This window comes from Strix aluco, chromosome 10 (genome assembly GCF_031877795.1).
Source record: "Strix aluco isolate bStrAlu1 chromosome 10, bStrAlu1.hap1, whole genome shotgun sequence".
NCBI lineage: Eukaryota > Metazoa > Chordata > Aves > Strigiformes > Strigidae > Strix > Strix aluco.
The window spans coordinates 14,192,816-14,215,993 of NC_133940.1; the positions used below are offsets into that span (position 1 = coordinate 14,192,816).

Sequence of the window (23,178 nt, forward strand, 5' to 3'; positions counted from 1 at the left end):
GTTGGAAAAATGTACTTGTGCACAGAGTGCTGCCATCAAAACGCAAAACGCTAAGTAAGATGTTTCAGAGGTACAAGTTAAGCAGCTCAGATTTGAAAAAAGGGACCGTGGAGAAGAGGCTTAGTGACTTGTGCATTCAAATCCACTACAGGTCTTTCTCCAAAGATTCTAATAGTAAAAGAGGTACTTTTTCAAGTCCATCAGTGAGTGCGCACTTACTGTACGCCAAGAAGCAACGAGATCTCACATGCAGATGTCCACTGACAAGAACAGCTGTTATGCTTCCTTTCAGTTCCCCGTTTGATACTACTCAACCTGCTGGCATCGGCTGCATCCCAAAGAAGTCACAGGAGTGTTTTTGTGACTCCCAGTCTGCCTAGCACTGGGAGAAAAAAACGAAAGCAAAAGCAGTTTGCAGAGAGTGAAGCGGCCGAGCAGGAAATACCGTTTTGGATTCAGAGCTGTGTTTTGGTGACAGAGCCCTCGTTAGGTCGGGCTGCTTCTGAAACGCCGAGTCCCCCCCCGTACCCACCCGCCGCTCACCCCCCCCGAGCCCACCGAGCCCACGCCAACCCCCCCGGGATAGCGACACGGCGCGGTCTGCCTCGTAGCCGGGGGGGGCCTCACCACCCTCCCTCGTCCTCCGAAGCGACAGATCCGCGGCCGAGCCGAAGCTGCTATTTTCGGGCTTGGAGCCCCCCCCGGCCGCGGGTCGCTGAGGGACCGCCCGCTCCCGCGCTGCACCTCAGGCAGGGGCGCGGCGGGACCTCCCCTCCCCCCGCGCTGACGGGACACGTAGCGCAGCCCGGCCCCGCAGCCCGATCCCGCGTCCCGCCGCGGAAAGCGCCGGGCAACCGCCCCCCCCTCGCCCCGCCAGCCCGGGAGGCCGTGACAATGCCTCCGCCGGCGCCGGGCAGCGGCAGCCCCGAAGGAACCGCGTACCAGCTCCGTCTCACCGTGATCAGAGGGGAAAAGAGGGCACAAACCAGGCCGTGCCGCGGCGGGGCAGCCCCGCCGGCGCCCAGGGCCGCACTCACCGGAGGCTGCAGACGGCACCGACTGCCTCTGCCCGGCCCGGAGTCGCGCCCGGCACTTTGCCCCATGCGACTTTGCCCCGCCCGGATTGCGCCGTCACGTGACCAGGCACCGCCTGTCACCTCACGTGACACGGCCGGGGCGGCCGGAAACTGGTAATTAAAATCTCTGCGAGTAAAGGCAGCCATTTCATACATCTCTGCTGTGTGTTTTCCAGGGTTTCAAACTGACTCTGAAGTTCACAGAGTCTGCATATATCCCGGATCTACTGCCAAACGCATTTTGATTGTGCGAGAATTCATCAGAAAAGTCACGCTTCCCTCCACCTCAGTGGGATACGGCCCACCTCTCTGGAGCATCCCCGACTCAAAAAATGAAGTTCTTCACAACTTTCAAAGGCCTCGGAGAGAAGTAACTTATTTGCAGAGCGATTCAAGACATAAAAATTGGGATCTCAACGTTGTCATTAGACGTTCAGCAGAAGTCAGGGCGATGGGAACATCCCAGTGATGGGAACTCTGCAGCGGGAATGCATGGGAGGTTCATTTAAGCCACACACCTGGCTAAATGGACAATGTTGTGGATCTGTTCATTATCCACTAGTGACCTTTAGAGGAACAACTGCAACTACCTAAAATATGAGTTTAACTAGTTTGAGTTTTTACTGTTTCTTGTACTTCAGCAGACATGGAGCATAGAGGAAACATGGAAGAGCCAAACAGGTTTCTAGGTATGTTTATTAGACCAGGAATGCCACTGTATATGTGGTAATTAGGAAACAAATGCCATTACACAATCATTTTTTCAGTGAGAGTTTAGACCAGTTCATTATAAGCAACGGCTGTTACTCCCTCCATTCTTTTGGAGTGATTCGGCCAACAGGTGACAAACCCCACTCAATTCCAGCTTTTGTGAACACCTGTAGGAGTACAAAAATCAAGATTATTAACTCTGAAAACAGAAACCTTCTGACAGAGGGCTATTTCTATTATTTTCAGTTTAGATTTCCTGTATTAGAACATGACATCTCATTCATCTCCTAAGAAAGCAAGTAGAATATATTTATATCAAACAATATTTAAATACTGCAGCTTTCTATTTCAAAATATTCAGCTTTAGATAAAGAATCTGGAATGTAAAACCCCATCACCATATTGTTATTTTCATCTATAAATTTTTCTGCTAAAAGCTCTACCTGTATAGCTTAGAAATCCCAATAGAGAACACTTGTGTTTCTACTACATTTTAAAATCAAGCAGTAGACTGACACAGAAATTTGTGTAATAACTCGAAACCAAAATATGAACTAACAAAACTTTCATCTCTATTGCATTACTATTCACTTACATAAAAAGCTTCTAAATTCTGACCACCTAAGTTATTTCAAACAAGTAAGCCCTTCTGAACTTAATAGCTTGCAAGTTTACAGCCATACTCACAACAGAGTGGTGAAAAAAAGGATGACTTACATATCCCCAGACAGCAGTAAAAACTGTGGCTCCACCAAGGAGTACCAGGTTTCCATATTTATCATGGAAGTTAGGCTCATATTTGCGATGAGCTTGTCTTACTGCAGTGCGCTGAATGCCACGAGCTAATGAATGTTACAAAGGGGATTAGAAGTGTAGAAATCAACTAAAATATACAGTCAAACCATTCACAATTCTCATATCCCACCAACAGAAAGGCAAACATAAGCATTAAGAAAGACTTTTAAGAAAAGCTGAAAAAAAATTAGTGTTTTGGACTGAGAGCTCTGGAATGATTCCAAAACATAGGATGTACAGAAAGCCCTACATTTTGTTTCAGTTCTCCCAATTTCTCGCTAGAAAGTTATTCCTGAAGTCTAATTCCCATAAGAAAATCCTCTAAGTTACCTTTTTCATTAATATGTTTTCTTTGGGCCCTCAGTGTGGAAGTTCAAGTACACTTTTAAGTATTACTGTTTCTCTAACAAAATATTTTGTTTTGTACTTAAAAGTTTCAGATTTCTATATGTAAATATCTATATTGTCAGTATGTGCACCTAATATAAGCATTTTCAGGATGAAACTCACCATCAAATTAAGGGGTTGAAGACAGCAGCTATGGGTAACACCTCTCATTCCTTCAAGATTTTTGAAGGGAAGGGAGGGAGGTGAAGTGGAAATAACTGTGGGCCTTCGCATGAGGTAAGTAACAGGAAGAAATACAGGAGGATATCTTCAGATGACAGAGTGTATTATGTACATTATAAAAGTACACTATAAAAGGTACGCTTATTAAGGAGAAGACAGAGTGAAGAATCAAACCAACAGCTTCAAAACACAGAGACTGTATAGTAGTTGTGTACAAAGCGTTTGATGAGATCTGTGCATAAACATCACAAAATATCATCTTTTAGTTCCGGGTCAATGGTTCACGTTTACCCAAACACAATGGTAATACCCACTGCGCTACTACATCCCTAGCATGCTCTGTGAGCCTGCACAAGATTTTTTTAAACAGAAAAAAAGAAGCTCGAATATCTACTAAGAGAAACACTTCTAAGCACGTTTATTTTAGGTGCATGCACCTCGGGCTAAGCACATCATGAACCAGGACCAGAGTTGAGAGAACCTGGTTAATCCCTGGGGAGTCTATCACTGAAGAGGTAACTTAACCCCTGAGTTTAAGGGCTGGTCACTGACTACACCTTGCCACCCCAGGTTACAAGACCTGGATGTGCCTTTGGTTACTATCAAGGAGGAAGAGCACTGAGGAAGGGAACCCAAGGTCAGCTCGAGTAAAAGCAACTCGAGACAGAAAAAAAGCAAAGAAAAAAAAAAGCGGCAGACTAAGGACGACGAGAGAGCCGTCCGCAGCCCCTCAGCTGCCCTCACGACCCTCCCGCGGGCACCAAGCGAGCGCAGGGACTGGTCAGGGACAGTCCGCGCAGGGAGGGCAAGAAATCGGGGGGAGGCCCCCTGACGAAACCGCCTACCGCCGAGAAACCCCCCCAGCACTTCCATACTCCAGAGAGCCTCCTCCTTGCTTACCCGTGAGGTTTAGAGCAGCCCTAGCCACAGGGAACATGCTGACAAGCGGAGTACGACCCCACCGCCGGCAGGACGCTGGTACCCTTGGCGAGCGGTGAAAAACAAAATGGTCGCGCCGGAAGTCACCAATTCGCCGCACCACTGAGCGGAGCCCTGTGGGTAATGCAGCCGCGCAGGGGCGGAGGGAAGGTACCTGCTCGCTGCTGTTGAGAGAGAGACGCTCCGGAGCTGGGGGAGAGGCAGGGGCTCGTCTCCGATGTTCGGACTCGGAAGCGCTCCCCGCAGAACGCTGGGGAGAGCGGGCACGGCCGTGGGGAAAGCGTTAAGAATCTCCCGGCGGGGGCTGTAATCGCAGTGTCAGGATGGCCGAGTGGTCTAAGGCGCCAGACTCAAGGCGTTCCGCGCCTTCCCGCGGCGGGTTGGGTATTCTGGTCTCCGTATGGAGGCGTGGGTTCGAATCCCACTTCTGACACCACTTTTTTTCCCCCCCCTCCCTCATTGTGTTAATTCAAATTTCTAAGAGGACCGGAGCTAGACATTTTAGTGCAAATAGAAATTGCAGCGAAGCCCGTGGTGCTAGAAATAATTTCTATTGTGTACACGTTCTCGAATACAGAGATAAAGAAAGACCGAAGTAAAACGACCATGGAGACATGGCAATTATGCTTGCGAGCCTGTAACCAGCTGAGGACTTCGCAAGTGCCTTTACGATTTTAACAACCTTTTTAACACACAACAACATAGGCGCGTGCATAAAAATGAGCAAGCCTACGACCTTGGGGAGCTACCGATTAAGTTCCTTGGCGTTTTATTCTAGATTCCTTTTTTGGTTTCTTGGAGCTCAGCGACGCGAGGCCTGACCCCTCTGAGGTGCCGCCCCGCCCGGGACCCCGGGCACCCAAGCACACCAGGGCTGTGCAGCAGTTTGCAATGTTTAAAGAGGGGCCGGAGCTGAGGAAATTACCGCCCGGGTGTATCCTCAAAGTGAGGGGCTGCTGCAGCAGGGCAGCGGCACGCTCTCGAAGGCGGGTAGCAAAGAGACCGCCACCGCCGCCATGTCCCTGGGGTCGCGGGGCGGCCCGGCCCCCCCTTCGGGCTCCGCCAATCGAAGGGCTCCAGCTTGCCTCGCTCCTATGGGCTAGCGGCAGCGCCTGCCGGAGACGGGCTCAGCGAATGGGAGGCCGGTGGCGAGGCGCGGGCCGGCACCGCCGCCAATAGGAAGTGCGTGGGCGGGGCCGCGCTGCCGGTGGGTCTGCGCCCGCCAATGGGCGCGAGGCGGCCGAGCGGGACGGACATGGCGGCGTTGCCGGTGCTGGCGCTGCTGCTGCTGGCGGCCTGGGGCGGGCCGTGGGCCTCGGGGCAGAAGCGGAAGGAGGTGAGGCGACGCGAGGCAAGGCGCTGCTGCCAGGCCGCCCCCGCCTGCGGCCGCCGCTCTGCCCGGAGCAGGCAGCGCTGCGGGGCAGGGCCGGGCCGGGCCGGGCCGGGCGCGGTGGGTTCCCGCGGGCGCTGGCCTGCGCTGTGGTGGTGGAGCGCCGAGCGCCGGGGAGGCTGAGGGCGGGGTGGGGGCCGGCAGGCTGCGCCCTGGGCGGCTTGGGCACGCCCTGGGTCGACCGCAGGTCTCGCCAGCCTGAGGCTCGGCACTCCTCGGAGGCACTGGCCAGGCTCTGAGGGGAAGCCCGCGGGCACGCCTGGGGGCCGAGCGGGGCGGTTGTCTTTTTAGAATTAAACAGTTCTAATTTTTCTTTTATTTTCGAGTGTGTTTAATTCCAGGTTCTTCTGTTCTTGTAAAAATCACTTGTAAGAGTGTTGTCTCCCTACAGTACAGGATATGGAGGGGGAGAGCGGGTGGACTGACTGGCTTTGGTTGTAATCACAAAGGTGTCACTTCCACACGGTTGTCTCCTAGGGTTTGAAAAAATCCCTCCATACGTACTTGTGTCAGTTGCAATTCAAAGAAGAATCATTTATTTTTTACCCTAAAGTATTTATCTGAAGAAGGGTGTTCATGAGGAGTAGAGAAGTAGTTTATGATAAATGTAACATTTTGGGGTTTGTCACTTATCTAATACTTCTTTATATAATGTTACAGAATTGTTTGGCTCATTTTTAAAGAAGAGCTTAGTGTTGAGCACTCCTGAGTTCTCCAGATATGTACTGAATCAAGTTTTTTCCAGCAATGCTGAAAATTTGATGTTGAGCTCACTTCCACAGTGCTTCTGTCTCTGGTGTTGATTCCACTTCCACCAGGTTTTGAAATCTAACACTTAGTATTGAATAAACACTGTGGAGTGATTTGGGGCAGTTTGTGTATCTGAAAGAAATGTTACAATTAGCAAGGTGAGAAAGTACTAGTGAGCTGACAGTCTTTGCCAGCAGGTGTAATACTAAGTGCTTAAAGCATGTGTATTAAAAATACATTAATAATATTAGCATGACTGTCAAAAGCATCTGTGAACACCTTCAAGAATCTTAATGAAGGACCACATCACGTGGTCGGTGTTCTTACGAAATGAAGTGCAGCTGTTCTTTCTGTCAGTTCTAAAAACCTTCAAGATTGTACAGTAAGACTAGAAAAACCAACCAAAATATCAACAGTGTTTCTATGACTTTATTTTCAGATGGTGTTATCAGAAAAAGTGAACCAGTTAATGGAGTGGGCTAGTAAAAGATCTGTTATTCGAATGAATGGTGACAAATTTCGACGCCTTGTGAAGGCACCACCCAGAAATTACTCGGTGATTGTGATGTTCACTGCTCTTCAGCCTCACAGACAGTGTGTTGTGTGCAAGTATGGGCTCAATTTAGTCCTAAATTAGAACTTGAAAGTCATCATATGCTTTGTAGGATATTAAATTTAAGAATAGGATAAAACTTTCACGTATGTGGGAGGAATATACTAGGCACATTATAGTAGGATTATCTTTGAAATTAAATGTGTGGGAGTATATATGTAATACATATGTGAGAAAACAACATAGTCCTTAATTATGTATCTCCCTCCTAAAATAATCGCTGCTTTGCAGAAACAATGTTCACACTGATAGGCTTCTGGAGAAAGAGGGTGAAAACTCAACTTTCCTGGAATGACCTGCTGAAAAATGTTTGTAGAATTACTGCTGGCCATGCAGTCTAAAACTTGCTGTTAATGAATCTGTTGATTGGCACGTATTTACAATTATAATATGCTGGATCCTTAACCATATTATGACTTTCGTGTATTAATCCGGAGGTGGCAGAGGTCTGTAAAGATGATTTTTATACCTAGTTAGTTGAAGTTAACTGGTTTCCCATCCATCCACTGACATGGAAAAGAGGGCACACCTGTACTCATTTTGGTGCTCCGTGGACTAGCAAATCATGAGCTGCTGTCTTCCATTTCAAATTTCAGTTAGAAATTACAACTGCTTGTGTTCATGGACTCAACAAAACTTGCCCTTGCATTTAAAAAAACAGTGGTGCTGAATGCTTCACTTGATTGTTAGATGAGTGTCTGGCCTTAAACTTTTTCTTTTAACAGTAGAAAATTAATGTAAGGGTGTGTGGGATGCACCCATTAATGGGGTGGGTGGCTACAGTTCCCTCAGCTGTTTTATAACATGAGTTCTGGACAAACATGATACAGCATCTCACTTTGTGTGTTTTACAGGCAAGCTGATGAGGAATACCAGATTCTGGCAAATTCCTGGCGATATTCCAGTGCATTTACCAATAAGATTTTTTTCGCTATGGTAGATTTTGATGAAGGCTCAGATGTATTTCAGATGGTAATGTCTTTTTTTTTTTCCTTTTCTAACATTATCTTTAATTCGTGTTGTGGAGACTGAGGGTAAGAAGGTAAAGATGTATACAAAATTTAGTGTTACAATCATTAAAGAAATAATTAAACAGTTAAAAGCTGCCACTCTTAGAAGAAATGAGAAGAGCAGAGGGCAGTAGCATGTTGGCAATAATATTAACAGAACTGACAAATCTGGAATAGGCACAAGGAGCAAATTTCCTTCTCTGACTTGTTTTTTCTGAGTTTGTCTCCTATAATAACTTACAGTGTAATTCTTAATGGAATTCTTCTATGATACCTGAAGAGGCAAGATAGAAAGCACTGATGTCATTGGGAACAGCTACTGCAATTTTTAGACTACTAGAGAATGACAGCTTAGGCTTTCAGTATGGGTTAACTTAGTTCTTTTCAAGTACTCAGTTGTTTTGCTTTTCTATTAACATTATGTAACCAGATTTTTTTTTTATACGTATGAGAACATTCCATGTACATATGCTTGGAATTGTAGATCCCATTAATAGTTCATGACAGTTTTGCAAGACAACTTTTTTTTTTTGGTAAGAGATACTCATCTCCATTTAAAAGCTACACAATTTAGGTAATGATATTTTATTAAATGGAAGCTTGGAGTGAAGAAATGGAAAGGGATGTCTTTTATTACTCTTGTTATATTTTCCCATATTGTTACATTAAAAATTCGTCAAGATATGGCCTTTATAAATTATTGTATATATTCCTATTTTGCAGATTTCTCTCCCAAAAGTAGTATTTAGAGAAGAAATGATTCAAAAAACCTGAAATGCTATGGGAAAAAGAGTGTTAGGAAAAGATAGAACTGCATTTTGGAAACAACTACTTTTATTTACCTATTATAATAATAATCCTTTTAACTAGTCTGAATCTTTTGAATCGGTAGCTATAGATCTGAGTGCTAACAAAGAAGTGTCAATCACTTTAGAAAGCATGCTTAATTGTGTTAAAAAGAAAAAAAAAAAAAAAGCAGCTTACTCCTAAGTAACAATTTTTTCTAAGACATCCAGAACAACTAGTGACAGAGCTAAAAAAATTGTGTTCCTCAATACTAAAAGGAGAAACTAGCATGGAACACAAGTGGGAAATTGCAGCAGTATATTGATTACTTTTATGAAATACAGAAATACAAGCTACTGTGTGGTGGTTTTACTTTTTTTAAGTCATTGTCAATGAAATCTATTGAATAGTTACTTTTTCTGATTGATTTAGTGACAGTGTTGCAAGAAACAAATGGAATAGGGTTATGTTACTAAATAGACCTTTCATGGTGCTGTATCTTCTATGAATTTTCTAAATACAGCTAAACATGAATTCTGCTCCAACCTTCATTAACTTTCCTGCTAAAGGGAAGCCTAAACGGGGTGACACATATGAACTTCAGGTGCGCGGCTTTGCAGCTGAACAGCTTGCTCGTTGGGTGGCTGACAGAACTGATGTCAATGTAAGTATATACAGACTTTTCCCCATCACCACCTCTGCAGCACTCCCTCACTGTGTAATTCCAGCTATGAAATACGTCTGTGTTCTGTGGCTAATGATCTGCTCTTGTCTACAGAATCTAGTTTGGGCACATCTTTACGTTTTCTTACATTCTTACATTCTAATATTTTGTATAATTCTGTATTTGATAAGATAGTAAAACTCATCTTCCTTCTCCCTCTTGTGTTCTTATGGAAGGAGAACAGTTTTTAAATTACTAGGTGGAGTAAAGGTGTATAAAACTAAGGTGATGGTAGTAGGGGAAGAAGCATTACTTCCCAAGTCAGATTTATTATGTAGAAATTTTGTGTGTGTGTTGATATTTTTTTCCACTCTAATATATTGTGGGTTTTGTTAGCAGGAATGCGGGTATAATGTATAATCCCATTGAGGGAAAATAATTTAAATATCCTCTGTTTAGATTCGTGTGATAAGGCCACCAAACTATGCTGGACCGTTGATGTTAGGACTGCTGCTGGCTGTCATTGGAGGCCTCGTATATTTGCGTGGAAGTAATCTGGATTTTCTGTATAACAAAACTGGCTGGGCATTTGCTGCTTTAGTGAGTAATTATAACTCTTGTCTGCCTGTTGTCATGAGTTTTGTACCAATTTAGGTTTTGAAAAGCTTTTGTATTTAAAGATGCTTAAACTTGGTAGAGGAAAATGAGGTGCATTTAGTTTTACTCTTTGGTAGTCTGATAATACTATTTGATCTTGGTCTTTTCAGCTCAGTTAATGCTTGATTAGATGCCTTTTATACAAATAAATGTAACACAATGCCTAGCCTAAGACTGTATTCCAAACCAGTACATTTTGGAATGAAATGAAAAGAGATTGGGTAAACCCAAAATTTAAAAAAAAAAATCCTTATTAAATAGTGTTTCTTCTTTCCTTTTCAGTGTTTTGTGTTAGCAATGACATCAGGTCAGATGTGGAACCACATTAGAGGTCCACCCTATGCTCACAAGAATCCCCATACAGGACAAGTGGTAAGTATTTTCTTTGTTTTCTTTTCTGCATTTCTGTTGTGTTTCTACAGAATAAGGCTGATACTAAAAGGGGCAAGTCAGAGTGCAAATTCTGTTCTTGGCAGCTTCTTTGTAAGTCAGTGAGGTTAACCTTTTCTGCAGTGAGCATGGCAGATTAGAGAGCTCTTGATTGGTTCAGAGAGGATCTGTCTTCTCTTAAAATATGCCTGTAAAATAAGGGAGTTGTTTTGTTTGAAGCAGAAGGAGTGTCAGAGCTCCAGTCAAGATTTAGATTTTCTTCCAATTGGCTTTATCCTTTTCTTGGCTCAAGTAAAAGAAGAAACTCTGTTTGCAAACTTGTGCTTTACTACTGAGAAATCACAAAATACTGATCTTAATCCGAAGTGAGGTGCTCTGTTGTGTAATTGCTGTGTCATAACTTCAACCATTACTTAGAATTCCCTTTTTGATAGGAAGGTCATTCTGGCAGTCTTTTGTTTCATTATTCATTAATTCTGTAAGAATGGTGGCATTAGTTCTGTGATGTTCTAAGAGTAAGGACAAATGTTGCTTAGGGGCTTTTTAGGTGTATTGCTTTCTGTGCTCAGTAATAAGCTTTTAAGAGATAGGATAAAAAATGCAATTCTTAATTGAGGCAATCCCAAGCACAGATAGAGACTGCATGAAGAGTGGATTGAGAGCAGCCTTGCAGGGAAGGACTTGGGGGTATTAGTGGATGGAAAACTGACTGTGAGCCAGCAATGTGCACTCACAGCCCAGAAAGCCAACTGTGTCCTGGGCTGCATCAAGAGAAGTGTGGCCAGCAGGTCGAGGGAGGGGATTCTTTCAACCCATACCATTCTATGATCAGATGAGAAATATTAAGATTAATTTATTGTCTAGCAGCATGCTCAGTTTCTTGTTAGAAACTTCTCAAAGTGCAATAAAGCATTAGACTGCAGTCAGATGGATGGTACTTTGTTGGAAATGGGATATACTGGTTCCAAAGTGTTACCTTGGAGTTTATTTTTATTGTGTTAATAATACCTAGAGAGTTCAACATCTTTTTGTGTGGGGAAACTTTGATTATTCTAGTAATCACTGAAAGCTAAGAAGGTACTAAAATAATGCTCTAAGGTAAAGAGGATAGCATATAGAGTAACCAAAACTATTTGTTAACAAGTTACTTGGATGGAGGAGGTTCCTCCTTGCTTCGGAACCTAAGGTAAGCATTTCTGTCATCCTTCTTGCTGGTCTCCTTCCTGTTGTTCCCCATCTCTCCAGAATGTAAAAGTAAACAAATTGATACATTTTGAAGGAAGCATAACGACAGTGCTTTTTTGCCTAGGTTCTGAAGGTAGATTAATTTAAATTACCGGATCTCTTCCATTTCTCTGACTTCCTATGCCTCTTTTAACCATTCTTATTTGTTTTCATGTTTTCTTTTCAGCATTTATTTACCTGTGACATTTGCTTTCCTGTCTTATACATATATTGTATCTCCAGTGATGAAGAGACATGATAGTTATAAATTGCGAACAGCAAAATAAAGGTGTTTATGTTGAGTCTTACATGCTAAGCAGCCATTGCTGAGCCTGGCAATTTCATGTTTAACTGGTCTTTTTAGCTCATATACCCATCTAATGACTTCCATACAAAACCATCTTTCTTCACGATTCTTGAGGTAAATTAATGTCTAGTGACCTTAAGACTTAGGAAATACCATTCTTGGGAAAAATCAGTTTTAACATCACTTGAAATATACTGCTCTGTACGTGATATAGAATGGGATACACTGTAGAAGTAGCCAGAATGTATTGAGAGCATTGCATCTCTTCACATGCTCTTCACATATTGGCTTTTCTCATGTATTTTACTCAGAAGGGAATTAATTTGGTAAAATGTCCTTTCATGCCTGGTTAGGTGGGTCAGGCCCCCTGTATTCTTCCATAAAAAGTGGATCTACTTATCCAACTTGTTTTTTTTTTTACTTAGATATAACATCACAACCATAGTGGTGTATAGCTTCCCATAAGGGAGTAAAAAATGGCATTCTTTTACAAATTCCAAATCTTCTGTTAACCCAGTTGGTTAGTAAACTATTAATGTAAATAAAACAGCCAGCTTACTGAGTGGAAGTTCTCATATTTTAAATATTTCCTTGAAAATGCTTCCTTTTGTTTCTTCTGTTTGCATCATTCCTAAGCCTTTTTGAGATTGAAGAATAAAGCTTCAGTGATACTGGTAGTGATGTTCCTTTTCCTGGTATGCCATAGGAAAGATTTCACATGCTTGGTTCTGGAGCCAGATGAGTAGGGTTCACATGCAGGTTGAAGAGACTGTCCCTAAACTGAGGAGCAGTGTACGTAACCTAAATCTAAGTCAGGGAACAGATCAGACTTGGATCACAGTGGGTGCAGAAGGGCATAATTATGGTATTTTGCCCTGCTGAACAGGGGATCCGGACCATGAAGGTTGTAGCTGCACTTGCACTTACTATAATCTGGCTGGTACTTTGAGCTGATTGCACATGTTAATAGAAGAAGGATTTTTGATGCTGACACAGCTCTCGTGAACAATCAGTGGTCAACAGACAAAATTGTTTGTGCTCCAACTTCTGTCTCCTGAAAGAGAGTGCAAAACCCAGTTCCAAGTTCTGTAGCTGTTGTTAATCATGTCAAAGTTGACTCCAGTCTCTTCTAAATTCAATTACTCTTTGTCTCTTACAGAACTATATCCATGGAAGCAGCCAAGCCCAGTTTGTGGCAGAAACACACATTGTTCTTCTGTTTAGTATCCTTCCTACTGAGAAGCATGTGGTTGGTGATGATTTTTCTGTTAGCTTATGCTGCTGCCTTTTCTATGGGAGTACTTTGTCAAGGCTTGTAACTGTCAACTAATACTGATGCAGAAGCTTGTAGAGCCCTTCTGTGTTGACAATTACATTTTTCCTATGCCAGTGACCTTTAAGTCAAATAGAAAAATGTTTACTGCTTTCTTGTCACCTTCTTCCTTGCTTAATGACTGAACTGAATACAGTGTTAAAGATGTGGATCTTTGTGGAATCGTAAGATTCTTCAGGATAGCCCCTGTTCCTCTGTGCGTGTCTCTTTTCAATCTCACTTACTTAGTTCTTGCTTTGGTGTTGGATTCTTTCCTCTGTTACCAATCTTTGTTCTTTTATTTCTTTGCTTACCGTCTTTATTTTTAATCTTAGCACTTGTTCATGCTAATGATTCAGGATTTTTCCATGCCAGCATTATGCCGTCAAGAAAGGCAAGCCGAAACGTGCAGGTTAAGAGCTTTTGCCTTTCTCATTTGTATAAAAATGCTTCTTTGGAGTCATAAGAATGCTCTAAAATTCAATGTTCTTTTCTTCTGTTCCCACATGTATGTTTTTGATCCATCATCTGTAACTTTAGTCATGTCTGACTCAAGCTTTTCTTCCTTGTCTCATCACTTGTGTCAGCCTGTGCATTTTATCTTTTATTCAGAATTTTTAATTTCATTTAATATTGTATTTTTTCTTGCAGATTCACCATCCCAGATTGTTTACATTTTTTAGTACACAAGCATACAGAATAGCAGACTTACTACAGGCACATAATTTCAAAACTTCATTCAAGTACCTGTCCTCTTCACTGCTTGGCAATGATTAACAAACCTCTTCTGTTGCAACATCTGTTCTTTAACAGAGTGACTTCTGCTAATGTATCCCTTTTCCTTCTTGCTTTATCTATTCAAAGTCCTAATTTCAGCAAGTGATTAATTATTTTTTGTAATAAAATAATATAAAGTAAGCAATTGATGTTTAAATATGCAGGTGTTAAAAGAAATTTACTCTCTTGCTGTGTATTCATTACCAAAAATTTTTTTAACTTATAGTTATATCATTTGGAGGGAGACTTCTGATCTTTTTCTAATTACTACTGTCCTTCTGATGCACTCAGTCATATTCAACCTAGAAACTTTTTGCTGATGTTTATTTGTGTTACTGCTATCCATCACATTATGGACTCAATCTAGCAGTCGCTGGAGACATTTAAAATGGTAGAAGTTGGCAAGGTTCCTGTACATTAAAGTCACTTTTCTCTTGTGCTGAAGTAGACCGCATCTGAAATGGAAAAATTTCTTAACGGTCCCATTACAATCAATGAAAAGTATTGCTTGTTTCAGGGGGAGGATTGGGACTGAACATCTATAGTGAAATGGGATGAAATCTTAGGGAATTCTGTCTTTTGTTCTGCTGGATCCACTATTTTCCTTTGCTAGGATTCATTCTTTGCAAATGTCAGGCCTTTCAAGTTGTCTGTGCTTCCTTAATTTTATAAGCTTTAATTTTTTTTAGTTGAAGAATTAGAAAAAACTAAAATATTGCTACTCGAAAGATATCCTGTTAGATTAAATATTGGATGCATTTTATTCATTCCATTAGCTAAGTAAAATGCAGAAGTTGAATTCCTTTTGGGATTTTCCAGTGGAGTAGAGCAGTAGTAGGAGTGGACTGATCTCTCTGGGAAGGAATGCTGTTTCATTAGAAGCTGAGGTAATAAACGCATGGTTTTAATTTTGTGTCAAGACCTACTATACCTTCCAGTTTATATTTTAAACTTTGTATTTATTTTTCTCTTAGAAGTTGATGTTATGAATGCCTTTCAGTTGCTTTTTTTTCCCCTGATAGTTGCTGGTTTGGCTGGGAAGTCTTTAGTTTTTCCAGTGAATTTTAAAATTCCTCAGGTGTGGTGCAGGATCTGAATTTACAAGATTATGAATGAGAGTATATCATATTGAGTCTGTTGTATTTTGTTGATTTAGCCTTAAGCAGCGTTCGTAGATGGTGGTGTTACTTTAGGAATGGTACTCCTCCATGAAGCTGCTACTTCTGACATGGATGTGGGAAAAAGAAAAAGTAAGTACTAATACTTTTCTCTCTTAAGAGAAGACGTATTCAGTAAAGATTTTTGATACACTATTTAATAGAAATGCTTTTGTGCTGTGTCTTTTGTATACTTCCCACCTATAAGCAGAAGTGAATTGTTTGGTTTTCTGGCAGCATTTGGAGTTGTTTAGCAAACCGCAACATAAACTCAAAGCCCTTTTGGGAGATGGTGCGATATAAAGATGCTTTGCAGCATTTTGCTAGTAAGGGAGAGAAGGGACTTGCTTTCTCTTAAAGCAGTGGTATAAAATTGATTTACAGTAGGAATTTGAAAGAAAATTGGTGTTAATTTAGTTCTTCTCAGTGACTCCAATAGAAGGCTCCTGTGACCAAATCTGTAAATATTAGAGTGCTTTTGAAAATCCTAGTCACTGTGGTGTCACAGCTAGAATCTTATTGTGCATCTCTTGCAGTTATGTGTATTGCTGGTATTGGTTTGGTGGTGTTGTTCTTCAGCTGGTTGCTGTCTGTCTTCAGATCTAAATACCATGGCTACCCATACAGGTACGTCTTGTTTGCTTCTTCAGTCATGGTTTTCCTGTGCATTGTGATACAGCTTCACCACCATAGACTTTTTTGAAGGAAGTGGATAAACACAGATGAGGACTTAAAGATCAAGCATGATAGTAGAAGTTGTGGTGTTTTGTTTTTTTTTTTTTTTAAATTTGGACTGTATGCTTATGAATGAATCTGTTCTGCTGACTGGTATTCCTTGTCTGGTAATATTAATATAAACCAGAATGGAGAAACAGGCAAAGGCCTATTTTCTGAAATCTAATTTGGTGGGAAATACTCTTTTAAAAATACTTCACTTGCTTCTGAAAGAGTGGCAATATTGGTCGATACAATGACCAGAAATAACAGTATTTGGTGGATATCATTATTTATCAGTCTGGCCAAAGGAAGGATTGTGGTACTCTCCTTTTCATGCCATTACTTATTAAAAAAATATTTCTGTTTTCATAGTGATATCTCAGCCAATTTATACTGAAAACAAGTGTCTTTTTTTCCTACTTTTCCTCCATATCCGTATGTCTTGATTATTAATCCTTATTTGTGAGATCAAGGAGGATGGCTGATGCTTTAAAAGCTGCATGCCTCTTGAGATTGCTTCTGTAAAAGAGTCTAACACTATTAATTGACTGCTTTGTATATATATATATGATAGGTATAGATATCTTGTGTGGCTTTACTAGGTTTTATGCATTTTGAAGGAATAAATACATGTTGAGGGTCCAGGTTCTAACCATCTCAGCTTCTGCAAGGAGTTTAATTTGTCTGGAAGGCTAATACCATGGGCAAATATTATCCCCTTTCTATAAGAAGTAATTTCTTATTTAAAAATATCTAAATAATAAAACTTGTTCTTTCCTAAAGACTTTTCTCAAGACCATGATGGAACTGAACTTATTCCCTGTTTAATAACTGGTCAGCTTTTATTCTGGTCTATGCAATGATCTTACGTACTTTTGCTAACTTTGTTGTAGGTAAGATGTGGTGGTCTTGGCTTTTGCGTTACTAGAAGACTTACTTTTAAGCAACTTCTCTACAGCTGCTTATGTTGTAGTTAAATCAGGCCCAGTTTCTCATTCTGATTTTCTCAGCATATATGAAAGCTAAGTAGAATGTTGCACACCTTTTGTTTCTTATAAAATTAATAAAAATGTTTGTTATTTTGTTCTTGCAGTTTCCTAATGAGTTAACGGATTCCAGAATCTGTAACATCAGAAGGGTGGCGACTCCGAAATTACATGTAATGGAATGGAAGAGCTAAATATGTATGGTTCGTGCTACCTCTCTTTACACTGAATGAGATAGTTAAACACTGAACCAAAGACAACATGTAGTGCCTTAAATATAACAAGCAATTTGCTCTGAAGTATCCAGAGTATTAAGATGCAATCTCTTTTTCATAAGCTTTACATCTTCTTAAACAACTCTACTTCTAGTGAAATTCAGAACTTTAATGCTTGCATAGACTAACTAGAAACAGTACTTCAAATGCAATTGGATAATGTTTTCCATGTTTCTTTTTCCCTCAAATATTTATCACTTTATTTCCTGTTTGTGCATAGCAGGTGGCAATAGCTTCTCTGTCATGTCTTTTCATAGTTGAGGAAAACATCTTTATGTACCTAGAAATCTTTTCCATTAATCTGTGCACAACCCTTGGAGTGTACTCCAAATTCCAGTTCGGAATGTGCACATCCTAGAGCTGTATGTCATTTTGGAGAAGAGTACTTAACTGCTGGATGATGTAAGAGGTTGTTTCACAGATGAAAGGAGAATTTTCAGTAGGTAGAACTGAGTTAATTCAATTATTCATTAAAAACTTTCTTTGCCAAATGCTGAAACTGCCACAGTTGTAAGCATTGGCTCAGAGCCAAAAAAAATACTCTTAAACTGACCAATGCTCACACTCTTAAAAATACAAACCAGAACTACAAAGGTAACTAGCTATCTGCAGCATGAATTAAAAGTTTGTAACTGGCTGACTGGCTTTCAAGTTATTGCTCAGAGCCCTGACAAACCAACAGATATCAGATTAGTTCTTGCATTCTCCATTGATTTTCTTCCAAGTTTTTATCCTTGGGGGAGGATATGGGAATGGGCAGAGATATCTAATCCCAGGATAAATATTGTTACCCCAGGAAAGATTTCTTAGCCTTACAATTGAATGCATGTGCTTTTTGCTCTCTCCTTTTGTTCTCTCATCTCAAAGATACTTTGCCTTAAGGATTCTTGAGTGGAAGACATTGTGCCTCAGCCCAAACTGTTGTGTAGTTCAACACCTGTACTACAGGAAATCTTTTCAGCCTGATTCAGTAATACTTCCTTCTGTAGACTGTGGTGGCCTTGGAGGTTACTAGTCAGAGGAAAATAGGATGAGACTTTTGTCTTCTGCTTCTGCCTCTCCCCTGTCTCAGGGGGTTACAGAATTTGGACGTTTTAGATTGAATCTTGGAAAGGACTGTGTCATTCAAAGTAGAATGTTATTCTTATGCAATTTTGCTAAATTAACACTCATCTCAAGTGCCTTAACTTCACTAATTTAGTTGTTTGATGTTTCAACTTGTTGAGCTGCATTTTTCTATGCCATACAGAATGACAAGCCTTAGTGTGCCTGACTGGATTTTGGACAAGTTTCAATAAAATTTTTTAGTCTAATCCATGCTCCTGTGTCTTTTGAACTTTAACATAAAACAAAACAGACAAACCCCTCTTCTTCCACTATTGCTTCAATATGTTAATAAAAATGTCTGTATACAGTAAATAACCTGAGTATGGCTGAGTAGACTGGATTAATAGCATGTATGTGTTTATGCAGGAAATTACAGACCAAAATGTCAACACTAGAGATCTTCTCATGTAGCCAACTAATAGCATAAAAATTGCATTGTTTTTACTTGTCTTTGACAGCTGTTCTGAGGTGAAAGTCTTGGCTTCCTGGAGTCCTAGGCAGATCAACTAACAGTGTTTTTTCAGGAGGAATCTAGTTAGCACTGTAGTTTTGCCTGGAATGATTCTGGACTGCTGTGCCTGTTGCTGATTTTCCTGCGCTGTTGTACAGTGCTTCCAATAAACTTGTTAGGTTGGTTGTACTTCAGTCATTAGCAGTGTAGGTGAATGTGGTTTATAATCTTACTCTAAAGAAGTAATGTTTTTTTCTTAAACTTTCAGACTTGTTTCTAATTTTTCTGACATTGTGCATACTTTATTCTATCCCTCTAAAAAGGATCTAGTCCTTTATTGTCCAGCTTTACAAAGTTGCACACCATGCTGGTGGATGGTGGAGGCATGTTGGCCTTTCACTTAAGGAGGTGTAGGTGTTGAGAGTTTTGGATTTTCCTCTTTTCCATGATGACATGAAGTGAAAATAATGCTTACTTTTTCCAACAGTTTTTCTGCTCTTTAGACTGAAACTGAAGTGCATGGAGGAGGGAACAAGTGTGATAGTGGAGCAAAAGAAGATTGAGTGCTTGCAGGTACCTGTAGCAGATTGAGAGATGATGCAATTCTAGAAAGATTTCACTTGTGCAACATTTGAAAGGTAATGGCCATCTATAATTGGTACCCAGAGTGATTCTTTGGGACCATTGGCACGTGCATCTCACTAACTAGTTAGTATAATACAGTTCTGGACCAATAGAACAAAGGTGGAAGAGGCAATGCATTTGAGAACTGGTATGCTCAAATTTGGAGTTTGATGAGGCCATCTCCTTTAGAAAGTGAGTCATTGAACAGCTTGGAAGTACCCTAAAAGCTCACCTTTAGAAAACACTTACTATAATAAAGGGAGGAAATGGTATATTCTATAGCTGAAAGTGGACTGTGTAGTTTTGTTAATGTGGCTGGCCTCAAAGATTGCTGCTTTTCCTTTTTTGAGAAGGGGCTGTGGTGTATTTTAAAAATATTTTGGAATAATAGCTAGAAATAATTTGGGGAGCTCTCTGATGAGCTAAGCCCAAGGCAAGATAGTAAATCTAATTGGATTAATCTAGGTAATGCTTTGTGTTGTCTACAATTTACTGGAAGCTCCTGTCTTCAAACCATTCTGGTGTTCAGCACAGAACGTGCTTCTTAATGATGGTGTGTAGTAGTCATTCCTGCAGTTTAGCCTTGAACAGAGATGCTTCATAAATACATGCCCTTCAGGGCCAGAGCTGCTTAGTCCTCCAACAGGACAGAAAATGTGTGCAGCTCTGCATCTGCTGTGTATGGCCTGGTGCTTGTGCAAATAACCTCAGAGTCCCATCTGTGTGGCTGAGTGCACATAGGCAATCACGTGATTAAGATACCATCCCGTCTGAATGTGTAAGAACAAGTTAAACCTTTTGGCAGGCTGTGGGATAGCCATCAGTGTCTGGGGAATACGATGAGATGATGGCTGCCCAGAGGCTTTAGGAGAAAAATGTAGATGCTTTTATGGTTACAACTATTGGACATATCACTAAATACAGCAAGGCTCATTCTGAGCCTTGTTCAAGAAGTATAAAAGTAAGTGTAACAGTGACTTTTTTTTATATTCCTAGTCTATATTTCTGAAAAATCAAAGTAGAATTTTAAAAGTATTGAAAGTTCATGGCTTAATTTTCTAAACATTAGGAACATCAGAAGAAAATCAGATGCCTGAATTGCTTAAGGTTGTTTGGATATGCTGCCCGTGACACCAGATTATGCTAGATCGTGGCATCTTGTAGCCAGACTTTGTCAGGAGATAATAATGGTCTGTAGTGTTCCTTTATGGTTTATTAGCAATGGTTTCTGATAGCGTGTTCTAAAAATTAACCAGTCTATAACAAAATCACTCATGCTAAAATCAGGTATTTTAAGAAGTTAAAATTTCAAAGTGTTTTTCATCTGCTATGAGAAATTAATTCTCATAAAGGATTTGGAAAAGTACTGGTCCTTTTTTTCTGTGTTGGACCATGATGTTTCCTGCTTTCTCATGCTGAAAAGGTTTAATTATCAAATACAAACCACTATTCAACTTATTCCACACCATCACTTTGAACTTTATTAAGGGGAATAGAATAACAGCAAAACAAAGAACAAACCCAGGCTCTTGAGTAAGCAGTCATCTGTTTTCAGTTTTTATCATGCTTTTTGTCTGACGAATAGAGGAGTTTTGTTGCACATAATCTATTGCATTTAAAAGCTCAGATCTTGACCGCTCCTGTAAAATGAATTTAAGCATAGTGTTTTATTGTTCTGGATTAATTGTGCTACTTTTATCACAGATAATAATCTGAAAAAGATATATATGTAGTTTGTATTTCTAGGTCAGGAGCACATAAAGTTATTAAAATATTCTCTTGTCAATTGATAACTATACATGTCTTAGCCATTTTTCTTAAGTAGGCTAATATCTACTTAAGAAAACTAATTACTATCATTATGAAAAAAAAAATTGGTGTGATGAGACTGTACAGTGGCCCTTGGTTTGTCCTGCAAACTAAGCTCTGAATCCTCATTCTTCCAGGTATATTGGAGCAGCCAGCAGTCTTATTAGTAGAGCGCTGGGGGCAGGGGTCCTGTGTGCTGGGGAGACTTGTAGGTATGTTAGATGTGCAAAATGTTTCTTTACAGGTGCATGTAATAGCTGTCCATGCGCAGATTTCAGTGTGCTTCTGCAATCTGTTTTTCACAACCTCATGACAGTGTCAGATTTTGTCTTCTGGAGTAATTGCTGGGAGACGGAAACATTTCCATTCTTAATCTTGACCTGTTCTCACAACAGGATTTCTTTTTCACATGCAACGTATATGTAAATTTATGAATTGGAAGCAACTAAATTTAGGGTTTTTTTAAACTTCTTTAAAATACCTTCTTCCATATCCCAAGGAAATAGCGAAAGAAAAAGTATAGAGTAATAGGAATAAATATATCCATGTAGTTATTCTAAATTGGTAGGGTATTAGTACATAAAGCAGACTAAATCCTTTGAAGAGGAAAAGAAATGTTTTTGTGTTCTTATTTTAATCACACAGTTGAAATACTAATGCAAAGCTAAGAATAGATGAAGCTTCCAGTTTAATGCATCTCTCTAACAAAAAAATAGAATGTCTTTTTTACAATCGTTTTACAAAATTTGATGCAGTCAGTTAACACCGATTTATTTTTTTCCTTCTAAAACTTAGCTAGAAGGCAGGTGATGCTTTGGTCTTTTAAAACTGTAGCACTGACCATGAAATAGCATTTGTTAACAAAGGTGTCATTAAATCTGCTGTTTGGTATTACTAAAATTCAGCAAATACAGGATGCAGTTCTTGGTTAAAATGTAAAATTCTAAAGCAAATTCTTTTTAGACCAGTTTGTAGAATTTCCCTGGGATGTGTAAGCTTGTATATGTTAAAGTGCAAAAATGCTATTTATTTTGTTATCATTGCCTTTTAAAATGAAATAGATATTAAGAAGTAGTTATACTTAAGATGACAAGGCTTTCATGATTTTTTTCTTGTATGTTTCACATTGCTTTATTAAACCATTGTGAGTTGGTACTTTTTTTAGCTTCTGCAGAAAAATGTGTCAGTTTTCAAAACTGGTTGTCTTTATAATAAGTGAATAATACTTGTCACCTGTTTCAGATTCTGTGACTGTGTGGTAGTGGACTTGGTGGTCTGTTCTGTTTTGGTGATGTGGGGAGATGAAGTTTTCATGAAAAGCCCAGCCTGTGGAGTTTGGTAGCCTTCTCACAAAAGCATGTCACTTCTTTCCCTGTGAATAGGCATGTATTCCATTCCTCTTCTTTTCAGATTTTTAACATCTGACAGGAATGTAGAAGCTGCTAGTACAAGCAGGGAAAATGATCTTGACATACTCATGTGAGGCTGCCAACAATGCATTTCCTTAACTAATTGTCTGTTTTTTAAAAAAAAAAAAAAAAGTTCTAGCAAAGCTGGGCTTAAGTGAAGCTCCAGCCATCAGTGTAACTTGGGTGCTGTTCAACAAGTTCAACCTTGATAATTCTCGGTATAGCTTACATAATTCATATCTTGCTGTCTTTTTACTCTGTACTTGGGAAACTGTCTCCTCCAAAGCTCGCTTCTGTGCTCGTGGCCTGGTCTGCTTTGTGTTGAGCGGCTGATCCCCACAGAGGATTGGGGTCGTTCTGGTGCTGCCGTTAGAGTCTGGCTGGCATGGCAGCGTTGCTCTTCCTGTGGCGGATTTACTGAAGCACCCCGATGTTGTAGAAGGCAGGGCGCAGCCCGCCCCAAGCCGCCGCCCTGGGACTGGAGGTGGGTGGCTGGGGAGGGGCTGGGGGTGACGCCGCTGTCGGCTGCCGGCCTGCACGGGCCGGGCGCGCGCGTGGCTCCCGCCACAGGGGCCGAGGCCGTGGGGGCAGCCGTTGGCTGGAGCCCCCTGCTGGGCAGAGCCCTCAGTGCACGTTGTTTTGAAATGATGTCACGCGACATGGTGCGTGACG

The 23,178-nt window shown here is 40.8% G+C and overlaps 3 protein-coding genes and 1 non-coding gene across 19 annotated transcripts in view; 2 read left to right on the forward strand and 2 right to left on the reverse strand.

The window, feature by feature from the left end:
• ATP7A (ATPase copper transporting alpha) overlaps positions 1-1,117 on the reverse strand; it is a 32,194-nt gene extending 31,077 nt beyond the window's left edge. For 2 of the 8 annotated variants that reach the window (XM_074835331.1, XM_074835325.1), the window contains exons 1-2: positions 1,038-1,115; positions 220-382 (exon numbers count right to left, since the gene is read on the reverse strand). The gene's annotated coding sequence lies outside the window, so the exon portion shown is untranslated. Of the gene's footprint in view, positions 1-219; positions 383-942 lie in introns of all 8 variants that reach the window. The other 6 variants (XM_074835328.1, XM_074835324.1, XM_074835333.1 and 3 more) reach the window with 5 other exon arrangements.
• A 637-nt stretch (positions 1,118-1,754) lies between these two features.
• COX7B (cytochrome c oxidase subunit 7B) lies at positions 1,755-4,207 on the reverse strand. The gene is made up of 3 exons (XM_074835336.1): positions 4,053-4,207; positions 2,505-2,629; positions 1,755-1,954 (listed from the first exon to the last, which is right to left on the reverse strand). Exons 1-3 carry the CDS (start codon positions 4,087-4,089, stop codon positions 1,880-1,882), a joined length of 237 nt encoding a protein of 78 aa, XP_074691437.1. The 5' UTR covers positions 4,090-4,207; the 3' UTR covers positions 1,755-1,879.
• A 201-nt stretch (positions 4,208-4,408) lies between these two features.
• TRNAL-CAA (transfer RNA leucine (anticodon CAA)) lies at positions 4,409-4,524 on the forward strand. Its single transcript has 2 exons — positions 4,409-4,446; positions 4,479-4,524. It is a non-coding gene; the product is annotated as a tRNA-Leu (tRNA).
• Positions 4,525-5,310: 786 nt separating this feature from the next.
• On the forward strand, positions 5,311-21,298 carry MAGT1 (magnesium transporter 1). Of its 9 annotated transcripts, XR_012624623.1 has the most exons (11): positions 5,311-5,427; positions 6,671-6,840; positions 7,699-7,816; positions 9,164-9,304; positions 9,764-9,904; positions 10,244-10,333; positions 13,042-13,105; positions 15,147-15,221; positions 15,665-15,755; positions 16,939-17,034; positions 19,152-21,298. XR_012624623.1 is itself a non-coding variant. In XM_074835346.1 (10 exons), the coding sequence occupies exons 1-10, from the start codon at positions 5,317-5,319 to the stop codon at positions 16,952-16,954; spliced, it is 1,017 nt and encodes a 338-aa protein (XP_074691447.1). In that variant the 5' UTR covers positions 5,311-5,316; the 3' UTR covers positions 16,955-18,419. The 9 variants fall into 9 exon arrangements, 1 of the variants encoding a protein (XP_074691447.1); XR_012624625.1 differs by lacking the exons at positions 16,939-17,034; positions 19,152-21,298 and adding an exon at positions 13,846-14,858 and having other exon boundaries at positions 13,042-13,131; positions 15,128-15,221; positions 15,665-15,743; XR_012624627.1 differs by lacking the exons at positions 16,939-17,034; positions 19,152-21,298 and adding an exon at positions 14,748-14,858 and having other exon boundaries at positions 13,042-13,131; positions 15,128-15,221; positions 15,665-15,743.
• Positions 21,299-23,178: the final 1,880 nt, after the last annotated feature.

Bases quoted from the DNA above. Each gene is read 5' to 3' on its own strand.
- COX7B (XM_074835336.1), bottom strand. From the start codon at position 4,089: ATGTTCCCTGTGGCTAGGGCTGCTCTAAACCTCACGG. The intron at 2,630-4,052 runs GTAAGCAAGGAG...AACATTCATTAG, and splicing joins GGCTGCTCTAAACCTCACGG to CTCGTGGCATTCAGCGCACT. The intron at 1,955-2,504 runs GTAAGTCATCCT...GTACTCCTACAG, and splicing joins TTACTGCTGTCTGGGGATAT to GTGTTCACAAAAGCTGGAAT.
- MAGT1 (XM_074835346.1), top strand. From the start codon at position 5,317: ATGGGCGCGAGGCGGCCGAGCGGGACGGACATGGCGGCGTTGCCGGTG. The intron at 6,841-7,698 runs GTATGGGCTCAA...TGTGTTTTACAG, and splicing joins AGACAGTGTGTTGTGTGCAA to GCAAGCTGATGAGGAATACC. The intron at 10,334-13,041 runs GTAAGTATTTTC...TGTCTCTTACAG, and splicing joins ATCCCCATACAGGACAAGTG to AACTATATCCATGGAAGCAG.